The 18,686-nt window shown below is 37.6% G+C and overlaps 1 protein-coding gene across 6 annotated transcripts in view; it reads right to left on the reverse strand.

Moving 5' to 3' along the window:
* The window catches only part of MIER1 (MIER1 transcriptional regulator), a 59,901-nt gene that overhangs the window by 13,724 nt on the left and 27,491 nt on the right, over positions 1 to 18,686 (reverse strand). For all 6 annotated transcript variants that reach the window (XM_081087622.1, XM_081087624.1, XM_081087623.1 and 3 more), the window contains 7 exons: positions 17,680 to 17,841; positions 16,860 to 16,992; positions 13,670 to 13,734; positions 10,705 to 10,777; positions 4,233 to 4,384; positions 2,854 to 2,935; positions 1,470 to 1,564 (listed from right to left, as the gene is read on the reverse strand). In XM_081087622.1, the coding sequence (XP_080943748.1) occupies positions 1,470 to 1,564; positions 2,854 to 2,935; positions 4,233 to 4,384; positions 10,705 to 10,777; positions 13,670 to 13,734; positions 16,860 to 16,992; positions 17,680 to 17,841 (762 nt within the window). The remainder of the gene's footprint in view (positions 1 to 1,469; positions 1,565 to 2,853; positions 2,936 to 4,232; positions 4,385 to 10,704; positions 10,778 to 13,669; positions 13,735 to 16,859; positions 16,993 to 17,679; positions 17,842 to 18,686) is intronic.

Here is an 18,686-nt window from a genome sequence, read left to right on the forward strand (position 1 = left end):
TTAGTCACCCCCAGCCTGAAAACAGCCCTCAGCCCCTCACCCAGACTGGCCAGGCACCCCAGTGGGGACCCCCACCCTGAAGGGTGTGTGACCAGCTGCAAACAGCCATCATCCCCTCACCCAGGCCGGCTAGGCACCGCAGTGGGGACCCCCTTCAGGGCAAACCAGCCGGCACCCACCCATGCACCAGGCCTCTATCCTATATAGTAAAACGGTAATATGCCTCCTAGCACCGGGATCAGCGGAGCCACGAGGCCTCCCAGCACCGGGATCAGCGTGACAGGGGGCAGCGCCCAAACTCCCTGATCGCCCTGCGGCTCTGTGTGTGACAGGGGGTGGGGCCACAACCTCCCTATCCACCCTGCTGTTTGTGACAGGGGAAGGCGCCCCAACCCCCTGATCAGCCCTGCTCTGTGCCTGATAGGGGGGAGCTCCCCAGCCCCCTGATCGCCCTGCGGCTCTGTGTGTGACAGGGTGCGGCACCCCAACACCCCCCCCGCCCCCACGGGCCCTGCTCTGTGTGTGACAGGGTAGAGCCATAACCTCGCCATCGGCCCTGCCCTGAGTGTGAGAGTGGCGGTGCCCCAACCCCCTGATCGGCCCTGCTCTGTGCATGACAGGGGGCCGCGCCCCAACCCCCCAATCGGCCCTGCTCTGAGCCCGACCAGGGGCTGCACCTAGGGATTGGGCCTGCCCTCTGCCACCCGGGAGCAGGCCTAAGCCAGCAGGTCCTTATCTCCTGAGGGTTCCCAGACTGCGAGAGGGCACAGGCCGGGCTGAGGGACCCCCCCTCCCGCCCGAGTGCACAAATTTTTGTGCACCGGGCCTCTAGTGTTAAAATTGTTTACCTATGAATCAGTAGGTTACGGTTTAATTCCTGGTCAGGGCACATGCTTGGGTTGCAGGCTCAATCCTGTGTGTGTGTGTGTGTGTGGGGGGGGCATATAGGAGCCATGATTCTCTCTCATCGTTGATTTTTTTCTCTCTCCCCCCTCTCCCTTCCTTTCTGAAATCAATAAAAATATATTTATCCTAATTAAAACCAGATTAAATAGAGTATCTGATTTTTGACCACTCAGGACTTAAGCAAATGTAAATATTTAAAATGTAAATGTCATGTTAAAAATGCTTTAAAGTTTCAAAATTATTTTGAAGACCCTCCTAAAAGAAATTTGTCACAGGTTGTGGAAAATAGCTTTAAATAATTACATAGTAGACACATATCCCACCCAGAAGTTGTTGAACGTATTTCCAAATGAGTGCAATATAAAGGCTTCTAACATCATGCACTGAAAAGTCACTTGGCAAATATCTGCCTGGAAGTCCAGGCATGTTTTATTACAATAATTCCCTAGATACCATATATTAAAATTTTATGGTACAACTTTTAACATTAGAAAATAATAAAGACATAAGATAAATTAGGTTATTAACTAATTTTTGTAAACTAGAGAACATATGTCACTTACTTTATTAGCCTGAATCAAATGAAAATCCTTTCCATAGGCCTTCAGCCCTTGTTCAAAATTTCTACACTCTTCTTCTGTCCAAACAGACAATTCCTCTGACAAAATGGGAGGAAAACAACTGTTAAGAAATGTTCTCCAAATGTTGTATATAACAAAACTGTAAATAAAAATATAACTTCCTGGTCACACTAAAGGAAGTACTTTACCCCTAAGCTCTATTACTTATGGCTGCAAATGACAGTGACAAAAACTCCTTATTAATAAAATTTTGCATGATACCCTAAGTCTCCAATCTCAACTTGAGCCACTTTCTCCTTTATTCTTTATGACCCAACTATATGAGCCACCTGTCAATTCTTTAAATTTATGTTTTTTCTTTAGAATCTGTGCACATTGTTCCTTTTGCCTGGAATTATTTCCTGCCTCCTACATCCCAACAAAAATATCACTTTGTTCTAGAAGCTTTCCCTAACAGCCTCACCCTTTCCCTCAACTACATTAAGTTCCACTGCAATAAGTTTGAAATGCACCCTTTAGTTCTCCATTAAGAATGTATAACTATTTTCCAGTTTCCCTACCATCTCTAAGCACCATGAGGGCAAGGACTTTGTTTATAGTTATGTCCTTAGTATTTAGACCTTCTAATTTTTGTTGAACGAATCTTTCATTTGTTATATAATAATATATAAAGAGTTGAGAGAAAAACACACACACAAAAAAACCCAAACCCAGACTTTACTTATGACTATGAATAATGATTGCCTCAGCTAAATTACTTCCGTTCAGAGACCTCAGTCTTATCAATTTTGAAGTGAAGGTAACATTTGTCACGTAATTTAGAAGCAAGATCGAATAAGATGTTTATAAAAATGTGTTGAAATTCTAAAGTAATAAGTAGTTTTATTTAAATGGCTTTATTTTCTCTAAAGAAGGGACAACCTTAATCCCATTTTCCATAATGCCTTGTACAAGGGTGGCAAAAGTAGGCTTACAGGGGGACGGGGGGAGGACGGGAACAGGGCGGAAGAGGTTAATGGGGGGAAAAGGAGGACCTATGTAATACTTCCAACAATAAAGATTAAAGAAAAAAGAAAGTAGGCTTATGGTTGTGAGTACGAGAAAGCTTATTCCTGTATTGTTATAATATAATCATAACCGGCATGTCTTTTTCTATAGGAACTGTAAATCTACTTTGCCCACCCCTGTAAAACTCTTGCTGCTACACACAAGTTATTTAACAAGTTATTTGTTATTTAACAAATATTTACTAAATTCAGAAAGATCAGTATTATTAAAAGAAGAATATAGCTAGGTAGACCTAAGAGCTTAAGCTTTAAATTTCTGCTACATCATGAAAACAAATTTAGTATTTATTTATGCTTACCTCTAGCTGCTTTTACATTAAATCTTAATCTTCTCAATGCTTCTTCTGTGTCAAAATTGCATTTAACCAATTCATATAATGCCTAGAAAAATAAAGGGTTTCAATATAAGCTACAATTTCTTGAGAGTAAAGGCCTTTCCAAAATCCAGTGTTTTCATCCTTTCTGGAGGACAAATAATTCCAATGAATGGAACACTACAGAGAAACAAACAACCCCAGTCCTGATAATTAGCTACCTCTAAAGCAGTGGTTCTCAACCTTCTTAATGCCGCGACCCTTTAATACAGTTCCTCATGTTGTGGTGACCCCCAACCATAAAATTATTTTCATTGCTACTTCAGAACTATAATTTTGCTACTGTTATGAATCGTAATGTAAATATCTGATATGCAGGATGTATTTTCATTGTTACAAATTGAACATAATTAAGCATAGTCATTAATCACAAAAACAATATGTAATTATATATGTGTTTTCTGATGGTCTTAGGCGACCCCTGTGAAAGGGTCGTTCAACCCCACAAACAGGTTGTGACCCACAGGTTGAGAACCACTGCTCTAAATATTTAGAAAATAGGATAAACAAATAACTTAAGTTGGCTTCCACAGTATCACAGGAATTTAGAAACAAAAAAGTTGTATAAAGATAACAAATTCATTCTTTTCTGGCCCTTTAGGGTTCCTATTCTAATTTTGAACACATCAGAAAAGAAAAACACTAATTAAAAAAGGTAAAAAAAAAAAAAAAAAAAAGCCTGGCTGGGTGTGGTTTAGTGGTTGAGGGCCGACCTATTAACCAGGAGGTCATGGTTCAATTCCTGGTCAGGGCGCATGCCTGGGTTGGGGCTCAATCCCTGAAGAGGGGCATGCAGGAGGCAACTGATCAATGATTGACGATATTTCTGTCTCTCTCTCCCTCACCCTCCCTCTCTAAAGTCAATAAAAATATATTTTTAAGAAAAGGTAAATATAAATAATGCTGTCATTAGGTTTGCAGAAGCCACTGGTATGTAATAACATTATACTAGATGTGCACAGTATTCCCAACTTGATGAGATCCAAAGAAACTTTTCTCTCTCATTGATATTTCTACTTCCTCTCCTTTGCTCTCTTTGAAATCAATTAAAAACGTTTTATAAAGCCTAATAAAAAATATGTACAGGCAAACTGAAATATCAAGATTTTTGTTTGTTGAGCTGAAATCATACCCATGGTATGTGTTAACACTAGGTATCTTATGTTGATCATAACCTCAGATTCCATTCATAACATTACAGGAATTTTGGTGGATAGAATAACTAAATGTGACAGCATCTACAGTTAAAATATGTATATGATTAATTTATTTGGGGGAAATTGTAACATTTCTTATTCATGTACCTGTTCATTGTCTTTTATGTGAGATCCTTCAGGAATTGCTTCTACACCTTTCTCATCACCTGTTCTTCTAGATGCATCCTTAAGAAATATAATCACTCTATCTTCTGGTAAGTACTCAGGATCCCACAGGAGTTGATCATCATTTTCATATACTAAATTAATAAAACATAATATTTTTTAATTGCCAAAATTTGAGAGAGTTTGTTAAACATATCATTAAACAAATAACTCATACTTAGAGCCAAAATGATAAACACTGAAAGGTAAATTGTGGTCCTACTACTTGCCTAACTTCAATCTTGGACAATATTCATAGCCTAGGTGAGTAAGCAATCTAACCAGAGAAGTACCACTTTATCCTCTTTCAAATTCTGTCTTACTTAAGTTTATTTATCAAATTCCAAGCTCTCTTGGATTGGATAGCAACACCAACACTTACTACCTATTATGACCGTAGGCAAATTATTTCCCTTCTCTCTGCCTCACCTGTGAAATGGGCTTCGCAACCCTACCACATAGGGTTATGAGGATTTAAAATAATTTAAAACAATTCTGGCACATTTTATGATTTAATGGATGTTCAATATTTTTGAAAAGGAATATCTAAAAATTGCTCACCCAAATGCTAATGCTGTTTATTTCTTGGTGGTAGGATTTGGGGCAATTATTTTCCTATGATGCTTGAAAATATAATGAATATAAATAACTTTCATAAAAATGAGTCATTTTTTAAAAAGCATTTAGGTTCCATCATTAAAATTTCCATTATAGTAAGAATAAAGCCTGAATCTCATAAAAATATTAAAAGTGAAAGGGATGGAGGAGAACCTAAGAGAGCCTTGTGGAACTCTAAAACACAGGAAGATGAAAACACAGACAAAATTAAGAAGAACAGTCACAAGATAAAATATCAAAACCATGGTAGCACAGCCGCTAGGTGAAGAAAATGTTTCAAGGAGTGATAAACTGGTTAAATGCTGAGACCAGACTGAACACTGAAAAAAGGTATGCTGGATTTATTAACAAGGAGAGCGGGAGATGTTTCAAGAACATTCTGTGCAGAGACAGACGCTGAAGTCACACTGGAGAGAACTAAGGAGTAAGTGAAGGGTGAAGAAATGAAGCGGGAGCGCTTGGGAAGTCTGGCTGTGAGGAAGCATAGGGCAGCGGCTGAAGCGGAGGTATGGTGGGAGAACGTCTGGTTTTGTTTTTTTAGAGAGAGATGAGACATTATCGTTTAAATGCCAATAAAAATGCCAGCTGGAGAAAAACGTTGACTCTAAGAGATAAAGGATAACTGACAGTGTCCAAGTTCCTTTCGCTATGAAAAAGAAATTAAAAGCTAAACGTCTCCTATGTACCAGGCAATATGCCAAGTGTTTTCATGAACATTACCTGCTCCACCCACCATACAGTTTAAATATCCTATCTTTCTTTTCCCCAAAGTTTATATTATTTAAAATACAGCGCAAAGGACAGTCTCTATAAAATTTCCTTTGTAAACGTCATGCCTTTTTAAATCTGCTGTAGAATCCTAGTGAAACTCTTAAGTTGTAAATACAATAAAACTCCCATGACAATGTGAATTTGAATATACTGCTATTGATTTCTATTCCCTGCTCAGTCCATGTTCGCTGAAGGTTACAGACTAGTTATATTTTTGGAGTGATGGGTATGGGGTAGACAAGGCCTTACAAGGAAACCTGACTCAGGAAGAGGAAGGAGGTCTCTGAGTCCCAGTGTTCTCCAGTTAGAGAGCCCCACATAAAGCCTATGAAACCAGCACAAACTGGGAGATACGTCTGGAATCATTCTGGAAGTCCTAGGAAGCCAAGGATACAATCTTGAAAAGGTCATACTATGATCAATGACATGAATTTTAAGTCATCTAGCTGAGCTTTTCCAGTTACATAACTTCACTTTTATGAAAGATCTACATTAGTAACTTTTTGCTAATCAAAAGGTATCTGGAGACAATTTTCACTTCTATGAAAAAAGGCAAAAAAAGTGGAAACGGCATTCAGCTTTGTTCTGTAGTGAGCCTTTATAGAGCCAGTGTGCCTGAGTGGCGCCACCAAACTTCTGCCTTGGATACTACACCCACCATTTAAGCATCAAGCCGCCATGGTTTCTTACTGTCTATTATCTGTGATTTACCTCGATTTTGTGCATCCATTTGGCAAGATGTACCTTAAGGTAAAAGAGAGCCTGTATCATTCCTGCTTTTACTATGTGTTAATATTATCTTAGGTTTTATGTGTTATTTGGTAGGTTATTTTTGGGGTATGGAAACGCTCAAAAATGTTTCCATATAAATTAATGGTACCAGTAGTTGTCCCTTATAAGCATTTTTGCTCCCGCGGTTTTAAGTTATCCACTATCAACCATGGTTTGAAAAGCTCTGCGTAATTTACTTACTTCATTTCATCACATAGGCACTGTATCCTCTCACATCATCACAAGAAGTACAGTACAGTAAGATATTTTGAGACCATACTCATAATTTTTATTACAGTAGTTATTGTCCTATTTTATTATTATTGCTGTTAATCTCCTAATGTACCTAATTTATACATTAAACTTTAACAGAGGTATATACACGTATAAGGAAAAACAAAGTATACACAGTTTGGTAACACTGGTCTTTCTGTTGGGTAGTCTAGGAATGCATTGCCCTCAAATGAGGGGAGCACACTACTGTGATTGCTTCTTGGCTTTCCATTTTGGTATACAAAAGGTTTCATAGGAACGCTCTACTTTTGGATAGGTTTCTTCAATAAAATGCCTGTTTCAATAGTATTGTTATCAACTAAGAGTAGTGCATGTGTTCAGTTTTCAGTAACTTACGAATCAATTTGTCAAATGCTCATTAGAAACAATTTGCCTGGTCCTTTGCTATTCACTGCTTCATAATTCCTAACAATCATTTACTTACTCTAAAACTTATGTAATGCAAACATGAAAATTTGACTGGGAATAGTCTGAACCATGACCTTCTTTTTTCCTAAGTAGCCCATCTAAATTCCCAATTAAATTAGTCCAGGGTTCTAAACCTTGGCACTACTGACACTGGCCTGACAATTCTTAGTGGTGGGATAAGGGAGGTTCGATCCTGTGCAATGTAGGATGTTTACCAGTACCAGCATTCAAATTACCTAGTCTTATCACAAAGTTGCAGTGAGAGTGACAATAAAACACATAACTTTGAAAAGCATGTCTTTCGTCTTCTTTAGATATGCTCTGAGAGGGGCTGATACCACCCCTGGGTGCTACAAGAACAGATAAAGGAGTCAGTGGAAGCTAAATAACTCACTCATCTCTCTGGCCACAAGTCATTACTTCTGGCTGGGTATATGACTAAAGCTGAGTCAACAGAGGCTCTCTTTAGACTTTTTGCTGGAGCAAAGGGGTATGGGGAAATTCTCATTTTTGCTGGTCTTCTAGCTATAAGGACAGTGGTTGATTTGCATATTAGGGTTTTATTATATAAGACTGTGGTAAGAATGGTAATTTACATGAATTTAAGAAAATGTTAATGTGGAGTTGAAATTTTATAACCAAAATAGATACTGGTTCAAAGGAATGTCTTTGAATGTGACTGTAACTACTAATCTTCCTATGTAATAAAAGCCTAATATGCTAAATGTCCGGTCGCCTGTTCAACCAATCAACGCGTAATAAGCTAATGATATGCTAAGGCCACTCAACTGCTCGCTATGACATGCACTGACCCACCAGGGGGCAAATGCTCCGACCGGTAGGCTAGCTTGCTGCTGGGGTCCAGCCAATCGGGACTGAGCGAGATGGGCCCGACACGCCCTGGAGCTCTCCCGCGGTCCCTCCCTGCTGGCCAACCTCCCGTGTCCCTCCCCGGCCCCAACTGTGCACTGGTGGGGTCCCTCAGCCTGGCCTGCGCCCTCTCACAATCCGGGACCCCTCAAGGGATGCTGGAGAGCCACTTTCAGCCCGATCTCGCAGGCCAGGCCGAGGGACCCCCCCCACTGGTGCATGAAATTGTGCACTGGGGCCTCTAGCATTTACAGAATTATTTGAATTAGGAGTGATAACTGATGAGGAATATATAATGTGCAGAGAGCCTAGTAAAAAGAGATCAGATGTCATAGAAAAGTGTCATCAATATCTCTCCAAATACTCAAATTAGGGTTTATGTCAATAAAAAATTCTAATCCTTCTGTCAAATTATTCCCATAGTAAAGAGATCAGGTTATCTTAGTTTTATGGAACTTTTATCAAAATCACTTAAACCAAATGCTTTCCCTTTTGAATGTGTGCTCACCAAACCATTAAATATACCTTATACTTTTTATCTGTAAGAAAAGACTGCATTAACCAGCACAATCCCCTTGACAGCTTAATTTGTGTTTTTCATAAGTTTCGCATCTGTTTGGTTTGTATGCATAAGGTACCGTGTAAATGGAAACAAATTCTGGATATCACAACAAAAGTTTGAATTCCTGTAATGACAAATTTGAGGACAGGCCTTGTACCACAGTGACCCTCTCCAAGGCAGTATCACCTTGCTAAATCTAGTCTGATCCTTACACAATCTAATAGGCTTTCTCAAAGTAAGAAAGCTTCAGAAATCATTGCTTTGACTGGGGGAAAGAAGTATAATTGCTTTCTAAAATTATTAAACCAAAATTTAAACACTGAAAATTAGAGATTATGATCATTTATTCACTGTGATCTATGACAATAAAACATGTTATAATTAAAAAGAACATATTAAAAGATAATTAAACTACCTTTAGCCATAGCATTAACTTGCCAGATAGAAAACTGAGATGGTTTTCCTTCCCACTGACAAAATACAAAATTTTCCAAGATAAGCACTGCTATCTTTCATAGTCAAATTTAATTTGTAATAATTTCTTTAATAAAGAAATTTAATAAAATGAAACAAATGTCTAACTTTCAATTCTTTATTTGGAGAGAAAGAATTCAATGGTGAACACATACTAAACATTATATAACACTAGAGGCCTGGTGCACGGATTTGTGCACTGGTGGGGTCCCTCGATCTTGTCTGCGGAGATTGGGCTGAAACCGGCTCTCCGACATCCCCTGAGGGGTCCCGGCTTGTGAGAGGGTGCAGACCAGGCCGAGGGACCCCACCAGTGCACGATTGGGTGTGGGGAGAAACCATGCGAGGGCTTCAGGGCATGTCCGGCCCATCTAGCCCAGTCCTCATTGGCCAGGCCCCAGCAGCAAGCTAAACTACCAGTCAGAGCATCTGCCCTCTGGTGGTCAGTGTGCGTCATAGTAACCAGTCGAACATTTGAACGAATGGTTGGACGCTTAGCATATTTGCCTTTTATTATATAGGATAGGATAGGAGAGGTAAAGCATAGAACTGCAAATTCAATTACAAAAGTTCAATACAAAAGCTAATGGATCATTTATTTTTGCATACAATTACAAGGTATTCACAAAACATATGCACAGAACTTCAACATATAACTAGGTCACTCCATACTGAAACTTCTAAAGTTCCTTTATGATACAGGAATTAACTGAAAGTGAGTGAAAGCAGTTACTGGTGTGCTAAAACATTTTTACGGTCACTAGGATTTACCAGCCTATGGTGTCCCCTTAATTACCTCTGATCTGCTGTTTGTCCTGAAAGCCCGTGCACCCTCAGAATATAAAGTACATTTCTGGAGGGGATGCTAAAAAGAAAATAAACAACAAAAGACTTCTACAACTCCAAAATGATCTGCATATGTAAGCTGAAATGTGGAGAAAATTGAAATAAAAGAAATGAAGAAAGATTTCTAGCATCAAGTGACGTCACACTACACATGAACTCATTGAAAACACACATACACCCACAACATTCTTTATAGAACTCACCTAAAGTGAGTAATCTAAAGCAGACTTAAAAAAAAATCCTCAAGTATTTTATGTTTATTAAAAACTTAAGTATTTATGACTTACCTTAGGACTTTAAGATAAAATGATGAAAAAAATCATGTAAAATTTAAATGTACAAGTTGTTTTCCCAAATTATTTCAAGTACACAAATATCAAAGTAATAAATTTTAATAAGTAATCATTAAAAGTTTCAGAAGCAAGTAATTTTATAGTTATTTATTCAAAGTTTTATTTAGACCTGTCCAACAGCTTCCACTGACATAACTTTTAAAATCTAAATTATAAAGGCTATGAAAGGGTATATTCAGAGTATTTAATATAAGAACAAGAAAAAAAGAAATAAAAGTTGGGATGTTTTAAGTCACTTAACAACAAAATAAGAACTCACCTTTTCCACTAGATTTGTGTGAACAAAACTAGAAAAACAAAAAATGTATTTCTTCTTACAGAAATAATGCAGGACCTCTTTCATATTTAAATGGGGTAACATAAACTGTCATGTTCTTATCCCATTATAAAACAACAGTTCATCACTTCAAAAGCATGAATCCAGCTATTAACTTTACTAATAACCCACCTTTTTCATTTTCTTTGTATCTACAAACGCCAACTGGAATCTCTGCTTGAAACATGGAGCCCACCATAATCTCCTATTTTAAAAATAACATAAAACATTAGTAAGGGCCCTGGCTGGGTACATCAGTTGGTGGGAGCACCGTTCTAATGCGCCAGGGTTGTGGGTGCGATCCTGGTCAGGGCACATACAGGAGTCAACCAATGAATGCACCATTAAGTGGATTAACAAATTGATCTCTCTCTCTCAAATCAATCAATAAAAAGTTTTTAAAAAGTACATTAATAAAGTCTTAGTAACAGACTTTATATCCATTTTCTAGCATTACCATCTTCTTGGACAAACTGTTCCTGGTTTCTGTGTCATATAATACAGATGCAACAATTAACTACCTCAGAGAAGTATTGTGAGGATGAATGAGTTAATAATAGATAGGAGCTTGGATATGATTGGATGAAAATATTAGTAATAACAATGGGGTGAAATGCAATATAGACAATGTATACAAACTACTTCAAAATATGGAGAAAAAAATTCTTACTATTCAATTAGTAAGATAATTGCAAACACTAAAAAACTGGAAGTCAAATTCAGGTATTTTCAGAGTATCTACACTGTAAACTGTGGTCCCTGGGAAACTGATACACAAATGCTCAGGTCCTATTCCAGACCTACTTACTGAACCAGAAGCTCTGAAAATGAGACTCAGCAATTAGTGTTTTAACAAGGTATCCAGGTGATTCTGACACACCTTAAGTCTGAGAACCAGAGCTTTAAGATAAAGAAAGTAACAAAAAGGGTTTGTATAAAGCTCAGTAAAGGCCAAAAGGATGAAACTCCAAACCAAATGGATAAGGAGGTTAGTGCCTGACTTTCATTAAAACAATACAAAATGAAAAAGTAACCTCCCAAACACAATTAAAACTTATTTTAGGAAATCTGGTAATCGACTTTATAGCATCAAATCACAAATTAGGGGAAACTGTTCAGAAAGACATTGGAGGTCATCACAGACAAGATTTTAGTACACACAGGGTCCAAAATTACACACTCTCTTTTGTCTGGTGGCTAAATGTTAAGAATAAATTTACTGCATTTTTAAAATGAAGACTTAGGGAGGAAAAGTACAAAATCTTGGTCTAGCAAGTTTAAAGAACTCCTAGAATTTGAAAACTTCTGCTCTCCAGTTACTGTCACCCCACTGATGTTAGAAATTGTTATTTCCATATTTTATGGGAAGAGATGAAACTCAAAAAATTTTATTTCCTCAAGTACACACTATTATTAAGTTCTGGGGCTGTAACTTGAAGAGATTTGAATTCAAAGCTGTTTCCTCTACCCATTTCTATAAAAACTCCCTTTTATCTTACAAGCCTGAGAAGATCCTCAATCTAGACATTTTTTTCCCCAACAAAATCATACTAAAAACAGTCTGGATTTACCATGGCCTGATTATTACACACTATTCCTGAGGAAATGACTAGTACCCTCCAGCAAAGAAGAGTTCACTTTCCCCCGTTCTCTCACCTCTGAGCTTTTTGTCCCTTGATTAAAAATAATAACATCCAATTAAATACTATATTGAACACAGATACAAAAACAGTTAATTTATTTTGGAGAAAACTTATATAAACTTGAATGTGTGATGAAAAACAGTAGTTTAAGATGACTCAAGATTTCTACAGTTTATCATTTTATAATTTCTACATGGTATTAAAAATCAGAAAAAACTGGATTAAAAACCATTTCCCCAAATAGGACACATAAATAGTAACTTCTGTGAACCTTGTTATGTCTTCAGACCCATCAGTCATTCATCATGCACTCAAATTACTGTACTCATACTGTACTGGGCTAACCTTCTCTTAACACTCTATTCCAAACAGATGTCTCTCCCTTCTAAACATCTTTTTGGAAACCTGTTGTAACAGATCAATTTTGGCTGAAGCCCCAAATCCTGGGTAGCCCAGTTCAACTTCATTTGAATACTTAATTCTTCCTAATAGAACTCTAAATATGTTTCCTTATTTTTAATCAGCAAGGGGGTCAGCTCATTTTTAAATTTCCCCCAGGCATCCCAGACCAGACAACTTTAAACTAAAAAACAAACAAACAAAAACAAAAACCCACAAAAACATAGGGAAAACTCAAAAGTATTAACTAAACAAATAATCAATCATGACTGAAGTGCAGAAATCCCACTCAATTTGATGTTCTGGTCTATTCTGCATTCAAAGAAATTTACACACTAAATTTAAAATCAAACGTAGGAAAAACAACAAAAAAACCTCAATGGAGTTTTTAAGAGAAAGATCAGGTGATCATTTTTTTAATATATAAATGATGATTTGCTCTAAACAATTTCACATGACATTTTGATACTTTCATAAGTCAACAGCTTTGCAATAGTTTTTAATTCAATTTAATTGTATGATTAAACAATGTTATATAATTCTATAATTTAAAACTATGTCTATATATTCTCTTTAGACTCATTTAGAAATCAACTTATTTAATTATGCAGTTTTAGAGAAGCCCAAATCCATCTTTTTACACATTATATTTGGAGTTGTAAATATCAACATTAATATAGGATAAATTTATAATCAAATTTTTAAACAGAATTTACTGAATACTAAAAAGCCTCATGATTTATATATATTTATAAATGTGATACTTTCTATAGTGCAACAAAAGTCTAATTCAGCACTAGTTCAGAAGTTTGGATTTCTAATCATGGTGTGAGCGCTAGTTCAAAGGCCAATTCTTTCTATATCATTATTTTATTTTATAATAAGATAAACATCTGAATATATTAGGGGAAATCTGAACATCTACCCAATATTTATAAGTCAGAACAGGGCTTACCTCAACTTTATCAACATATATTTACTTAATAAAAAATTAATTACATTGGGCTTTTTAAATATTAATTTATCTAAGTTTTGGGAAAATATGGCTCTACTACCTTTTTCCAGTCTTCTGATGGAATATAATCTTCATCTTCTTCAGATTCTTCTTCTATTTCACTGTCTAGAATAAGTAAGACAATACTACTATAAAATGATTGCTTATCCTGTCCACAGCGTATATTTGTATTTTATTCTTACATCTACCATCAAAATATTTAAATATGCCCAAAGTTATTTCCAGATTTAGACCAAGATATTTAAAATCAAATAATACCCCATCAGTTAAAAAACAAAACTAAATAAAAAAAGCCCATACACCTTTCAGGTCAATCCTAATCTTAGACAACTGTATTCTCATGAAATGATTTTCTACAGAAACTTCAGAAACAAAATTTAGAATCAAAATAACCTATTTCTAAACTTAATTCTATCAACAGCCTGGTGACAGAGTAAATTATATGATCTCAATCTCTTCCTTACAAAATGAGAATTTGGACAGAATGGTGATTTCCAAACAGTGCTCCCTGAAACACTGAGAACTTTATGGCATCACTTTGGGTGGAAGCACATGAAGGGAGTATGTATGATGTCCTCCATTCTACCCAACTGTTTTATTCAGAGCAGGGAAGCTGCTGTCTATTTACATTTTGGAGTAAGAATCTACACTAATAAAAGAGAAAAATGGTAATTGGCGTACGGCGATACCTTTTTTATTGGCTAATCAGGGCTATATGCAAATTAACTGCCAACTAAGATTGGCAGTTAACTGCCAACAAGATGGCAGCTAATTTGCATATGTAGGCACAATGCAGGGAGGCGAAAGGGAAAGCAGGAAGAAGCCCCCTGCCTCTGACAGTGATCGGAAACCCAGGGGGGAGCTAAGAGCTGGGGGGGCAGGGCAAAGGCGGCCCTGGGGCCGCCTTTGCCCTGCCCCCCAGCCATGATCGGAGAATCAGGCGCCTTTGCCGCCCTGGCCAGTGATAGCAGGAAGTAGGGGTGGAGCCAGCGATGGGAGCTGGGCACGGTCGAAGCTGGCAGTCCCAGGAGCTAGGGGTCCCTTGCCTGGGCCTAAAGCGAAGCCCATGATCGCGGCGCCCCCCGCTGCCACTGCAGGTCCCCGCTGCCTGGGCCGGACGCCTAGGCCAGAGGCGTTAGGCCTGGGCAGGGGCGGAGCCTGCAACCGCGGGGAGCTGGGGGTCCCCTGCCCAGGCCTGACACCTCTGCCGGAGGCCTCAGGCCTGGTCAAGGGGCCGATCCGGTGATTGGTGATCGGAGGGTGATGAGGGTCAACTCCTCTGGCCGAGGCATCAGGCCTGGGTGGGGGGCGGAGCCGGGGATTGGGGGGATATGATGGTCCCCTTGCCCAGGCCTGAAGCCTGGGTCAGAGGCATCAGGCTTGGGCGGGGGGTGGAGCAAGCGATCAGAGGGAGATGGGGGTCCCCTGTCCAAGCCTGACACCTCTGGCGGAGGCGTCAGGTCTGTGCAAGGGGCCGATGAGGTGATCGGAGGGTGATGGGGGTCAACGCCTAAGTGCTCCCAGTATGTGAGAGGGGGCAGGCTGGGCTGAGGGACACTCCCCCCGCCCCCCCCCCCCACAGCCAGGGCACGAATTTCGTGCACCGGGCCCCTAGTGTATTTATAAAAAGGGGTGGGAAATCTGAAAACAGATTCTTAACATCTTCTTAACTCTAAAATGGCACACAAAGTTCAATAGGATAACATTCCATATAGAAATTAATTCTTCCTATGAAGACAGGCAATGTATGTGTATATATATACAGCTTCCATGCAAACATCACAACTGAAATACCAGCTTAAACAGTTTAGGCAGTCACTTAGCACCCCACTGTCAGTAGATCTGCTCTCTGTTTAACTAAGACAGTGGTTCTCAACCTGTGGGTCGCGACCCCTCTGGCGGTTGAACGACCCTTTCACAGGGGTCGCCTAAGACCATCCTGCGTATCAGATATTTACATTACGATTCATAATAGTAACAACATCACAGTTATGAAGTAGCAACAAAAATAATTTTATGGTTGGGTCACAACATGAGGAACTGTATTTAAAGGGCCAGAAGGTTGAGAACCACTGATTACTAAGAGGTTAATACTACATTTCCCCAAACTTAAATAACATAATTATTGCCCTGGCTGGTGTTCTCAGTGGTTAGAGCTTTGGTCCCTGGCACTGAAAAGGTTCTCAGGTCCGATTCCTGGTCAAGGGCATGTACCTGGGTTGCAAGTTCCATCCTTGGACCCCAATCAGGGCACATGTGGGAGGCAACTGATCTCTCTCTCACATAGATGTTTCTCTCTTTTCTCTCTCCCTCCCTTCCACTCTTTCTAAAATCAATGTAAAAAAATATCCTCAGGTGAGGATTAACAACAAAACAATTAACACAATTATTTCAGTAATATCTTCCTGCATTGGTACACTTTTCAATTGGACCATATCTTAGATCAAAACTCAATAAAATTATTATTAGCAGTACTACATTCACTTCTAAACTAAATGTGTAACAGAAATCATTCATACAAAGCAGTTGCCATGTTTAATCAGTTATTACATTACTAAATTTCATGAGGGATTGTTCAAGTGTTTTTCTTCTTTTTAAAGTACAGAAATTTAGATAAAAAATTTAAACTAATAACACTAATAGTTGACTTTTTATCAGAGAGTTGACCTCTAGAGTAAAGATTACTGTTTAGAATGAAACACTGTGCAGTAGATGAAGTATGCAAATATTCAAGATAGATATTACTGGTCATCTCTGACTAGATCATAATTGTAGGAAAATTAGGAGACTTCTTTCTAAGTATAACATATTCCTATCTCAAATGTCAACCACTTCTTCAGAATTAGGAGGCACTGATTAAGGAAAGCAATGCTTAGGAATCTATTTTTAAAAAGCTAATAGGCAAAGAAAGTAGAAAATGAAAACTGAGGAAAAGACTAGGAGAAATTAAAAGATGACCATGAAACAAACTAAATTTAAGAAAGGGTCAGGAAGGGAAAAAAAGGAACACACTTAAAACCAAGTAGTAAGTGACACAACAATTACTGTAGTATATTCATGAACAGGGCCCAACATTGCAAAACTAAGAACCTAGAACAAAACTCCATTACTGTTAAAGCGATATTTAAGAGTAAATAAACTCAGAGCAGTGAAAAAAACACACTAGAATTTTAGGCCATATATTAGAGAGTAAAAATTACACCCCAACTATAGCAACCAGATACACTTACTTGTATCAAAATATTTACATCGACGTGGGCGTATTATTTCCTGTGCATCTTGAGAAGCAACAGATTGTGATGGATCATCATTGGAAGACTGAGTTTCATCCTCTTGACCTGATGAATCCTTTATATTTTCTTCCTGTGGAATCATAAATTAAATTGTTGTAAGATGTAAAACAGTAACAACAAAAAACATTTTGGAGATAAAAGGTCACAGTATTTCAAATACAACTAGAAGATTAAAATAAATACACCAACTGTAGCATGGTGTGCTGGGTCAAATCCTGGACCAGGGAAAAGGACATTAATGGGAAAACTGATAAAATCTGAACTGCCTGTAATTTAATTAAATAGTGTGGTACCAGTATTGACTTTTTATTTTTGATAAATCTTCCATGGTTATGTAAGATATTAACATAAGGGAAATTTCTGGGTGAAGAGTATATAGGAAGTCTCTGTACATTAGAACCTCTTCTGTAAATCTAAAATTATTTCAAAACAAATTAAGGAAAATGAATACAGAACTGCCAACTAGCCATTATTACTTAAAAAGATAGTGCTTTTTAAAAGCTGTTACAAATTTATTTAGAATAGGCATTGAAAAGAAATCTGAATAACACAGATGAAACTTACCCCTCAGGAGTGGATTACAGAGAACTTGCAATTTTTATTACATATTTCTATATCTTAATTTTCAATATCTAAATGTATTACTTTTAAAATCAGAAAGAATACAGGTAAAAATAAGCAGTCAAAATGAACGTATTTAAAAATTATAACTCCAACAATAAAGACTATAATCTTAAAAATTTCGGTATAAGCTTACTTTATTTTCTCCACTACAGCCACTGTTATCATCATTATCAGCATCTTCATCATCTTCACCTTCTTCTTCCTCTTCTTCCTCCTCCTCATCTTCTTCAGGTAGTCGACTAGTACCATCATACCCATAAAGGCTGAGAAGTTCATGAATTGGCATGTCGCTTTCCTAAATAGACCAAAATAAAAAGTTAATTCTGAGTAATATTTCATATTCCTATACTTCACAAATCTGTATTCATTCCATACTGAAGAATGCTCTTAGACCTGTACCAAAAATTTTAAATTCATAAAAAGTGAAACTGAAAATAGTTCTGAAAGTTAAGAAAATTCTAGTCTTTTATGAATTTCTTAAGACATTGACCAATGAGAATTGTTAACAACAAAATCTTTTAAGTATAATAAAAAGGGACATTGGTTTATTGGAACTATTCTTTTGTGCAATCATTTAGATAATGTAAACCATCAGTTAATAGTATGTATGGATGCTCACACTTAAGAGTATCATATATAATGTGGGAGTGGGGGAATAGAATAATTAGAAAGTAAAGAGACTGTAAACTAAGCCTACTCAGCCCAAATACATGAAAAGAAAATAGCAATGATACAGTACAGGAATAATACTGAATTGTATTAGCCATTTATTCTCTCTTAGGGTAATCTATAATTACATATAAAACTATCTTATGGAATTTCCAGTTTCTAGATGAGATAGGCTCACAGATTAAGCCATTTCTCAAAAAACAAAAACAAACAAACAAAAAAAACAACCAAAAAGAAAAACCCCCCACATAAGTAATAACTTATGTGGCCAGATCTCAAGTCTAATTCCAAAAGTCCATACTCTCAGCCATGGACTTCCCCCAAACCCCACAAAAACATACCGAGGGTGAAATAAAAAAATATCCATGTTAGTGAAATGAAATTAGCTTTCTGCAGAAGGTACTCTTTTCAGTAATCAATATGACTACAATATCAAGTATCAGGGAAACATGACAAAATTCTGATTAAAAA

This window comes from Myotis nattereri (assembly GCF_964212035.1).
Source record: "Myotis nattereri genome assembly, chromosome: 3".
NCBI lineage: Eukaryota > Metazoa > Chordata > Mammalia > Chiroptera > Vespertilionidae > Myotis > Myotis nattereri.